The following is an 11,474-nucleotide window of genomic DNA, read 5'->3' as shown; positions in this document are numbered from 1 at the left end:
TCTAGGTCAGTGTAGTGGTATATATATACACATTTTCTGACTTTCTGAGTTAAAAATATTTTTTTATAAAAATCAGCGGTTAATGGGCTTAGAAACAAAACATGGCCTCGTTCAACCCAAACCCAACTTCTGTACCTATGTAGTGGTGAGGTGGAAGGAATTTGTCCATCTTTAATTAGTGCATAACATGACACTCATCATCAATTGATTCTCCATTACAATCTTCCTCTCATATGATATCTTCCTAGCTAGGAAGCCAGTTCTTCCAGCAGGTAGCATATATTCTCGCCGGCCCACCTCTCATCGCTGCATGCCCGTGCTCTTCGATCTCCTACCTTTCTTTTCTTCCCCGAAGGCATCGCATCTGCTTCCTTCCCTCCAATACCTACCACGCACCACCACTGGCGACTGGAGCAGAGAGCACGCGCCTACAGCAGCTTAGCCAGACCATGTCGTCCTGGACGCTGCACTCGCACAGAGGCCGCTCGAGCTGGAAGCACAGCTGGACGGCGCGGGCGCTGTCGTCCGCCTCGCTCCCGCCGGCGCGCCTGCTGGCCTTCTTCGCCATCGTCGTCTCCTTCCTCGCCGCCTCCTCCTACGTCGACTACCGGGCCGTCGAGCGCCGCGCCGAGATCGGCGCCCGCGTCTTCGCCGCCCCGCTCGCCGCCATGGCCGTCTTCCTCCTCTTCGCCGCGATCGGGCACTGGCGCCGCCGCACACGCTGGACGCTCCGACGACACGCGCCGGCGGCCACCGCAGTGCCGGCCTCGTCGTCGCACGCGTCCTCGGGGGCGTCGCCGTGGGGCGTGGCGGCCATGGTAGCGGTGCTGCTGGTGATGGTGTCGTTCCAGCCATCGGTGCACGCCATGTGGTTCCGGCCGCTCTGGGGTTCAGACTACGACTCCTAGACCAGTTCGTGTGTAAAACTGTCGGTGTGTCAGTGTGTGTATACATCATCCTTCTTACAAATAACTTACGTGCTTGAGATGTGTATCTTGAAGGGTTGCTTTGTATTTGCATGCGTCCGATCATCGTGTAATCCCACTGTATAAATTAGATCTTATATGCGTATATCTATGTCATATAAATCTTCTTTACTATTAAATTGCTAAGTGACCGTGGTACGTTTGCTAAACGACCGTGCTATTTTTTTGGCTATCACTTATTTTGTTCCGTCACCATGTGGGAATCCGCTCCAGAAATGATCAATCCGATCTATCTTCTCACGATTACTATACAAAGCGCTGCAATCCTAAACGTTCACATCATCCAGCGTATGTCCTTCATCCGCTCCGGTCGTAGAGCAGATATTTTGATACCGGATCCATCACGAAATCCATCAGCAACCCACGATATTTCAATCTAAATTGGGATTCGTTGTCCGCTCCAGCGCATCGCGGCCTATCCCGTGGAAGGTTGGAGGAGGAGCACGAGAAGGGAGTGAATTGGAGGAAGCCTGGGGAGGATAGCTACCACGCCTGGGTCGTGATCCAGTGCATGGTGGCCGTTGCGGCCGTACTATTAAATTGTTAAGCGACCATGGTACGTTTGCTAAGCGACCATGGTATGTTTTGGCTATCGCTTATTTTGCTCCGTCACCATGTGGGAATCCGCTCGATAAATGATCGATCCGATCTATCTTTGCACGATTACTATACAAAGCGCTCCAATCCTAAACGTTCACATCATCCATCGTATGTCCTTCATCCGCTCCTGCCGGAGAGCAGGTATTTTGATACCCAATCCATCACGAAATCCATCAGCGGCCCACGATCGCTTCAATCTAAATTGGGATCCGTTGTCCGCTCCAGCGCATCGGCCTGTCCCGTGGAAGGTTGGAGGAGGAGCACGAGGAGGGAGTGAATCGGAGGAAGCCTGGGGAGAATAGCTACCACGCCTAGGTCGTGATCCAGCGCATGGTGGCCGTTGCGACCTGGGTATCACGCGTCAGCTTGGCAGGTCGAAGGTAGGAGGAGGAGCACATTTTGGCTAGGGTGGCGCTACGCCGTCAAGCTCCAAACGACGCGCTAGAGGAGGGGTTGTGGCCAGTCGAGAGGAAGAGGCAGCGGTCTCTGTGGATAAAGGAGGAGATGTGTTTGTGCATAGCAGCAGCTCGGAAGGTAGAAACATGGGGAGGTGTTATTTTTTCACGTCAACATACATAGAGTTCAGGACACAGGGAGACAAACAAGAGACAGATGATAGATGAAAAAAAGTACTTTAGAATACAAAATATTAGTAGTGTAAAAGAGAAGATCAAATATTAGTATAAAAAATAAAAATGCTGAAATTTTTATGACCATTGTATCCATTATATGAAATGTTTTTGCTATGAAATAGAGCAAACCAAAGTGGGGAAGATTGAAAGTGCATCGAGCCCCATGTGTGGTTTTGGTAATTGATGATAATCCCTATGGACTAATGTGTGCATTGAGTTATATTTGTAGAAGTGGTCCATAGACAATGCTTGAACCATATGTTGGCTTCAAGGTTGCAATAAGAAGAAATTGATGAAGAAAATCAAGTGTCAAATATGTCTTGAAGATGAAGATGAAGTGAGCCCTCAAAGTTAACTTCAAGACATCAACATGATGAAGAATGATGAAATGAGGCGCAAGTTCAAGATGAGCCAACTCGAAGAGATCATATGCTTGAAGCTTGTCATCCATATGGTGATCATGGATATGTGAAGATGCACCAAGAAGAAGATCTCCCAGAGTGGAGTATGGGGAGCAACTCGCATGACTTCATCAAGCAAGCACAATCAAGAAAGGCGTTCCATCTTGTTGCGGTTAAGACCGTCATCATCGAGCTCAAGTGGACTGCGCAAGATTAAGGTTTGCTCTTGATAGGGGTTCTTTCTCACCGGTCTTATGGTGTAGTTGGAGACCGGTTTATAGTTTAGTTGTCATACTATCAAGATCATCAAGAAAGGCGTTCCAATCTTATCCAACCTTACGGTTCAGATCATCTAACGACCCCAACCCTAGCCGCCACACCCACCGCACCCCCTCCTCCCGCCGCCGCCGCCGGTGGCGCCGCCGGGCAAAGCCCAGGTGGCGTGGCGGCGGCGGGGGCTCCTCCTCTGCTGCGCCGGGAAGCGCCCGGCCTAGTCTTCGCGTGGTGCTCTGGGACGGCGTCGAGATGGTGGAGGCGACGTCGCGTCGGAATAAGGATGCTGGAGCTCGATCCCCATCTCGGCAAGGCCACTTGTGGCGGCGCCGGCGAGCTGCTGGCCTGGTTTCCTCTCAGATCTGCGGATCGGGGGAGGGTGGATTCCCGGGCACGGTCGAATTTCGACCATGCCGTGGAGTTTGCGGAGTCCGTTGCGGAGTCGGAGGAGTGCTGATGTTGTTGCCTTCTCCTCGGCCGGCCGTGGTGGCGAGGGAGAGGAAGGAGATGGCACCACTGTCTTCCTTTTTAGGGTTTGTGTTCTTCTGGTGGCTTGCGGCTATCACGTCTTACAGCTTCTTCTGGCCGGCCTTGGTGGCGAGGGGAGGAGGCGGTCCGACGTGGCGACGCCAAAATCGGCCAGATGGTCGGGAGAAAGACCCTTCTTCCTCCTTGTCGGTATGATTTGCTGCTGCTGTTTTTCTTCCTCCTCGGCGCCGATGCTTGGAGGGAGTTCCTGGTTTGCCCGGGCGGACGGCCCGGCCGCGGTGCTGGACCGGTCGGTTGACTCGAGTTCCCTTCCTTCCGGAAGGGACACTTTTCAGCGGTACTCAAAGCCAAAGATGGCGACGGCTGCTGCAGGCGTGTTGGATTGGTGTCCATGCCTTCTCGGCACTGGTGTCAAGGAAGGAGGAAGCAGCGTGGTGGCAATTGCACCGTGGTCGAAGATGATGACCTGCTTGCGCTTGGTTGTAGTTCTTTCTGCAGGGGTCTTCTCTCAAGTTTATGGGATGATGACACAGGGCTCTGGAGATCTTCATGGGCTATGGTGGTCTTAGGGTGTTCTAGGTGTTTTTGGTCCTTTATATTTGTGTTTCTCTGTGCTTGTAAGGGTCAACAACTTTGTATCTTTCCGTGATATGAATGCAGAGAAATTCTCAAAAAAAAAAAAAAAAAAAGGCGTTCCATCTTGTTGCGGTTAAGACCGTCATCATCGAGCTCAAGTGGACTGCGCAAGATTAAGGTTTGCTCTTGATAGGGGTTCTTTCTCACCGGTCTTATGGTGTAGTTGGAGACCGGTTTATAGTTTAGTTGTCATACTATCAAGAGGACTCTCGAGTGAGTAACTCGATCGTATCCTTCGGAGAGCTCAAACCTTTGCATCCTTGCATCATCTTTTTTGGTTGTTATTTGGATCTTCTACATGTGATGTTTTAGAGCTTGTGTTTATTCTCATAACAAGCTCTAGTTCATCGAGAATGGTTTTTTGCATGGGAAACTTGTTGCATTTTCGAGGTTGGAGGTTTTACCGGTATGTCCTTTTTAGATAGGTCAAACCTTTCATCATTTATTTATATCCTCCCTTGTTGGACTATCATGGTTACTTGCATGATCTTGTAGAGCTTGTTCCTAGCTTCAAAAGGAGCCTAAGATCATCAAAATCGGAGTCTGGATGCTAAAGTTATGCCCGTTTCAATTTGATGTTTCTGTCAGTTTTTGGGGGGTGCGGATATTTCGACCCAAGTTGGGGGCGGATTATCCGGTCCCCGGAATATCCGGCCCAATCAAATAATCCGGCCAAATATCTGGCCCCCATCTAGGGGCATCTGTAATATCCCAGTATTTGGGGTTACAAAAATAAAGGAAACAGATGTGTGCATTGCATTCATGCATAGAAAATCCGGGGAATTTTCGCGCTTTAAAGTAAAACAGATCACGATGAATCGAAGTTTCACTTGACCTTGGTGGAATTGAAGTAACTCATCAAGTCAAGTGCTATAAACCTCAATGTGACCTTTGCTAAAACCTTGTTTTGGGTAGTAATGATTTGATCTAAGGGGTTAGATCAAATGGAATTAAAACTAACACAACAACACTTTAATTAATGATCCACTACTTGATCTTATGAAAGATCATAACATGGTATTCTTTGCCATAACATATGAACATTCATTTAATTGGAAATCAAATAACAATAAGTGGAGAAACCATTCTTCACTTATCTTTTCCATGTCTTAAACTAATTAATGATCTTACCATGAACCTCATGGTATTCATTCCACTTCAATATTGGAATTCATGACAAGGGGATCAACTATAGAATTGTTCTCTAGTTTTCCTTATTCTACTCTTCTGAATCTAAATTATTATACATCAAACCTAGAGGAGTGAGAGTTCTATATTATTTATTAGAGAAGCAATGACAAACTTTGAGCTAAACCTTGGATATGTATCCATGTATTCAAATCATCACCTTTAAGAGAAACCCTAGGATATTATTCAAGATAATCCCTAGAGGGAGAAACCAGTTATGTTAAACATGGATATTGATGATCACATCATTCTCTATGGAGCCTAACCTTAGGTTAGTAGTAAAGTCATTCCCAAATGAGAGAGACCATTCATACCAATCCTAGCTTTACCTATTTAAGAATAAAGGACCACCCTTGAACTAAAGTATTATGAGATAAACCATCTCATCTTGGAGTGAGGAGATAACCAAATATCAAATGAAATAATACCATATCTATGAATTGATAAAGTAAGGAGGAGACTAATCCAACCAAGATAGTCAAGTGGAGTCTTAGCCTAAGATATCTAAAGAAATATTAGGAGTACACCATAAACCCTAGAATAAATATTCCTATATGAGAGAGCTCAAGCTTTGGTGTTATACTCAAGATAGTTGAGGCAACACTTGGATTGGAGGGAGAGGACTATTCATAGAACCCAATGATTATATTATCATTCCTTGGAAAGAACCCTAAGTAATTATCTCAGGCATTCTCTTGGGATATAAACTATTGAGACAACCATAATCATGTCCATTCAAGAAACTATAAAAGAAGTTCTATATCCTAGTTGATCAAGATAACACTTGACCTTAGAAGTGAGAAACCAATTCATGGGAGATAATTTAGGAAGCCAAACCTTTGATCATTTCAAATTGGGTAATGATCATATACTCTAAGAAATTTGGAGTAGAAGCCCTTGAGGATAAGTTGCTCATGATAATGCCATGATCATGCTATGGAGAAATAGAAGAGTAGGCCATAAGTTCAATCCTATATGTTAAGTAGATATCATTCACCACATGAAATTATAGGGAGATCACTAGTAAGCAACCCTGGACTTATATCTCAATCCTAACTTGTGAATCATTTGGTGATCATAAGTAGAATCCTACCACGTCTATATTTCACTTATTCCTCAATTAAAGAACATAAGAAAACCTTAGAGTCAAACTCTATATTTCATATGGTGAGAAACCATTGATCATTATAACCAAAGTTAACTATAAAAAGAACCATAGCCACTTTAGTTACTTTTTTAATAGATTAAGGATATAAAAGAAGTTAATAGAATTAAGATAGAATCAATTCTCAAATCCTTAGTAACTAAAAGAGAACAATAACAATTAAGAAAGTAACCATTTTTGTTAGGGGAGATTAGAACCCTAGCAGATACAAGATGAAGTCATCTAATCTCTACAACATAAAAATATCTCAACCCTAGTTTGAGTATCACTATGGTGATTACAATATAAACCTAAACCATAATTGAAAATCAAATCAATGGCCATTAGGTAAATATCATTAGAACCCTAGTATGGCATATTAATAAAATCTTATGCTTCATTTATTAAACCTGAAGAAAAAAAACCCTTGTGATACATCTTATAATTAAAACCATAAGTGTGATTATCAACCACTGATCTATATAATTAAGACCCAACCTTGAGGAGAGTAATATCTACTCTAGGCATTTTAAAGTGTTAATAGACCATAACACTAAAGCTAATTTTGATATAGGTTATAACTAGCAAAAGTGCCCGTGCGTTGCAACGGGTTTAAAATAAAAATCGACCATTTAGGTTTGAAATTTAGTTTTAGCATTGTTTTAGAAATATGTGACTTCACAAATTTCAGTTCTCTTACGTGCCCCACTACACAACAATCTCGACAAAAGTCAATAGCTAATATTAATAAACGGAACACTTCTTCTAGTATGTACTTTTTTGCTCTGTCTATCGGCTCTATGTTTAGCATAGAAACAATTAATTCATTCAACAATATCACCCTCAAAATATTAAGTGCAAGATGATGCATAGTGCTCAGTGATTGAGGAATATGTGTCAAGATTAAGACGAGTATGATTTTAGTGGCATCCCCTCGCTCCCATCTGGCTCCTCCATGCTCAAAGTTATTTAATATACTTTCACTATTTTATGACCAAATATAATGTCCCTTGGAAAATCTAAAACCCAGAACAAAAAAGGGAAAGAAACAAACATGGAAAGATCATTTAGCTTCTTCTTGAGACAAGAAAAAATGAACAGATTGCAACCAATGTAAAGTTGGCTGATAACAGATAACACTGACAAACTGGATGTGGAGCTACTAATTAAAAGAGAGTTGCCGGAGTTGTCAAAAACAAAGTGCAACTTAAAACTTTAGGCATAGACTGAATGTTCTGCACAGAGAGATTAGCAAAGGCAACCACAAAAAAAGGCACGACGTATATGTGTGTACATGGTAATGTAGAGAACAGACTTGCAAACGAAATGCTAATAATTTGACAAAAGTACTTATCAGAAGCTATGTTAAAATTTCTTTTGAGGCATTGCCAGCTATATGTTATGTAATTTGTTGTCAATATAATGCCAGATTAATCCTTCTGCTCAGGTGAATCACATATTCACATATGAAAGTAGGGATAATTTTATAATATAACTCTAGCTACCCAAGCACTATAAGAAAATAATCGGAGAATTAGTTTTAAAACATGGATAACAACATGAGTTTTGTACATTTGCCAGAAAAAGTTACGATTTTTTTTGGCAACGTTGAGAGAGCTAGAAACACAAGGAGAGGAAAATCAATTTGTACCAACAGAAGAAAAGACTCGAGTAGAAGTTGCGACATCAGAACCTAATTTTCCACGCACAATTATGTCCCTTTTTCTTCCTTGTGTAGTCAGCAACTTCGACCTGCAACGCGTTGGGCCTCCGAGGAGGAGCTCGAGCCAGCGTCTAGCTGTATGCAAAGAAGAGCTTTATGTACTCAAACATATCATCGCTTTGCACAGCTGGAGCTTCCATAACTTCGGTGCTGCTAGGATTTTTCTTAAACAATGGCCTTCTCGACCATACCAGATCAGTTCATGGCTTGAAAATTCTTCCATAGAGATCACCAGCAATCCCAGCATGCCCAACCTTATGTTTCGCTGCTCACGCTCGCAAGAGACAGCCACAACCTTCGTCGTATGTGTTCTACTCCTGCCTGCTCCAACGGGGCGCCGGCAGCCGCGGCCATAGTCCTCGCCAGTGTTCGGCGGCGAGATGAATAACGAATCGACGACAAGGCGAGGGTAGGCATCGCGGCGAAGAACGGATCAACGACACAAGCTCCAGCCTGCTCCACTGGTGCCGGCTGCGGCGGCCATAGTCCTCCTACGGCCTCGCGACTTCCTCGTGCGGTCTCCCGCCATGGGAGGGCTTTCCCAGTTCGCGAGCGATTCTGCTCGCGCTCCCCTCCCGCTTGTAGCACCTCCCCCGGAGCGCGGCGTCCCCCACAGCCTCGCCCTGGTTGGTGACGAGCCCGGCCGGCTGGTCAGTGTAGTGGAACCCACGGCGGTGCCCGCACCTCCCCGTACGTGGTCGTGAGGAAAGAGAAAACTTTTTCTCGGTATTGAAAGTTGATTCTTTATTTGGCCTTCCAACATCTGGCAGCACGTCGTAGTCAGTCATACTTTTTGACGCCAAATACTCAGCTTGCATCCCGAAAGTTTCTGATAGCCGATGAAAATCCTTGTCGCACTTATCGGCTAAGGCGAAGCTTCCTTTGACTGTGATTGGTCCCCTTGGTCCAGACAATCTCCATAACAGGTATGTATAGTATGGCACCGCCATAAATCTAGCATATGCTGGTCGTCCCAACAAAGCGTGGTACTGCGACGGAAAATCCACGACTTCAAATTCCAGCCTCTCGATTCTATAATTCTCTCGGGTTCCAAACTGAACGTCGAGATTGATTTTTCCCAATGGATAATTTGGCTTCTCTGGTGTGATACCATGGAACCTTGTGTCTGTTGGCTTCAGGTTCGCTAAGGATATGTTCATCTTCCTCAATGTGTCTGCATACATGAGGTTTAAGCTGCTGCCGCCGTCTATGAACACTCGAGAGACATCAAATCCCGCAATAACTGCTGGTAGAATAAGTGCTGACTGCCCTGGTCGAGGAACTTGTTGCGGATGATCTGCTATGGTGAAGCCAATATCTTGCCCTGACCAATTGAGATACTCAACTGTTGGTGGAGGCATTTTTTCTGCCATAAACATCTGTCGTGAAATTACTTTCTGAGCTCTATTGGATGGCCTTCCCTTCTGAATCATCGACACCACTCCATTGGAGTTAGGATCAACATAAGGTGGTGGTGGGGGTGCTGCCGCTATTCTGAGCTGGTGTCGATTGTCGTCTGTAATCGCGGGAGGTGGTGGCAGGTGAATCTCGCTCCTCGGTTCCCGAGGATTTCTCTGTGCTGCTCGAGCGTTAGCGTGCTCTGCATACCTTAACATTGCCTGGAAATTGCGACAATCTTTCTGTAGGTGTCCTGACTGTCTTTTTCCGTTGCTGTCGAGGAAAAAATGCATCTGGCACGGTCCGTTCATCATTTCTTCGGGGGACACGAAAGGCCTTAGGAACCTGGGCCCGCTATTTTGTCTGTTGTTGCGAGAATCGTCCCTGTTATCGCCTCGCTGCTCACTGCTTCGCTGATAATCATCTCTGTTGTTTCCTCCTGTGTTTGCCCGAAAACCTGCCGAAATTTGTCCTGGAGCGTCATAGTTCTGGTACTGCCGAGGAAATCATCGCCTCGGTTGATAATTTCGACCACGGTCTTCCTCTGGCGACCTGTGCCTTTTGTTGTGGACAGCATCTTCTCCATCTGCCCATCTGTTTGCTATTTCCATTAACGCGGATACTGTTTTTGGGTTGGTCCTTCCCAAGTCCTCGACGAAATCTCCGCGCCTGATTCCTGCGACAAACGCATCTATCGCTCTCTCGTCAGATATATTTTCTGCCGAGTTTTTGATGATGTTCCACCTTTGGATGTATTTTCTCATTGGCTCGTCCGGCTTCTGTCGACATGCTCTCAACTCCTCCAATGACGCTGGTTTCTTGCATGTGGACCGGAAATTCTTGACGAACACATCCTCGAAGCTTTCCCAACTGTCGATGGACCCTGGGGTAAGTTTCTTTATCCAAGATCGTGCTGCTCCACTCAGATGCACCTGGATGCTTTGCAAAGCTGTCGCTCTGGTTCCTCCTGTGAGCTTTACTGTCTCGAGATAATCGACTAACCAATCCTCTGGATCCTGAAGGCCGTCGAACTTCTTGAAGTTGTCGGGTAACTTGAATCCTGAGGGGACTCGAGTTTTTCGGACTCTCCTCGTGAAGCATGGCAAGCCGCACATATCTTCGTCGTTAAGCTCCGGAGATTGCCGATGATCCCTTCTACTTTGCCGCGCTCTATCGACCCTTGCTTGTGCTGCTGTGTCTCTTGCTCCGCTTGGTCCTTCAGGTGCTGCCGCTGTTGCTGCTGCAGGTCGTGGACTATTTTGCCTTGCCGCTCCTTCGGGAGGCGTTGATACAAACGCTGTCCCCATAGCTCCAACCCCTGCTATCGCCATATTGTATAGTGTTTCCCTTGAATCACCTGGAGGTGGTTTAGACGCGAGGATAAAAGCTTGTGTCGCCATATACCCAGCTTCTGGTGTCTTAGGGATAATGTTCCCTCTTGTATCTATCGACATAAAGGACATGTCGAGGTTTTGAACCAAGTGCTCTCTTTCTGCTTCGGGTATGTGTTGTAACCTTGATCTTCCTCTGTTCCGAGCCTCCCTGTGGCTATCACCCGAAGTTCTAGATTGTCGACTTAGATCTGCCCTTCTCCTGTTGGATGCAGAAGCTGCCTCCTTTCTCCTGTTTAACTCGGCTGTCTGTTTTTCCAATTCTCTGGCAGCTCGTGCGAGCCTATATTGATATGCTTGTAATTCCTCTGGTGTGGCCGTGGTAGCCATTGGTTCTGTACCGTTCATAGCTCTCGCGGCTCTGTCCCACGCTGCTTGTGAGAGTTGAACTCTGTCTCGTGGCTCTGGCCCGACGTATTTGTTGCCCAGGCCTTGTCGCAGATTGGAGGGATCGACGTATGGATTTCCCAGATCGTCGAAAGCCTCAGATGTTTCCTCTTGATCCTCAATAGCATAAATCTGATGATATTTTGTATTAAGATCTATGTTGGGTTTGGTGACATCATCGCTGAGATTGATGAAGACCTTGCCCACTGTGATAGATTTGTCGATG

The 11,474-nt window shown here is 45.6% G+C and overlaps 1 protein-coding gene across 1 annotated transcript; it reads left to right on the top strand.

Annotated features, from left to right (window-relative positions):
* Positions 1 to 449: 449 nt before the first annotated feature.
* On the top strand, positions 450 to 965 carry LOC124682248. Its single transcript, XM_047216973.1, has one exon. It carries the CDS (start codon positions 450 to 452, stop codon positions 906 to 908), a length of 459 nt encoding a protein of 152 aa, XP_047072929.1. The 3' UTR covers positions 909 to 965.
* Positions 966 to 11,474: the final 10,509 nt, after the last annotated feature.

The sequence above is a fragment of the Lolium rigidum genome, unplaced genomic scaffold (genome assembly GCF_022539505.1).
Source record: "Lolium rigidum isolate FL_2022 unplaced genomic scaffold, APGP_CSIRO_Lrig_0.1 contig_7889_1, whole genome shotgun sequence".
In the NCBI taxonomy this organism is placed as follows: Eukaryota; Viridiplantae; Streptophyta; class Magnoliopsida; order Poales; family Poaceae; genus Lolium; species Lolium rigidum.
Note: the sequence above shows the minus strand (reverse complement) of the source record. Positions and strands in the feature narration are given on the sequence as shown.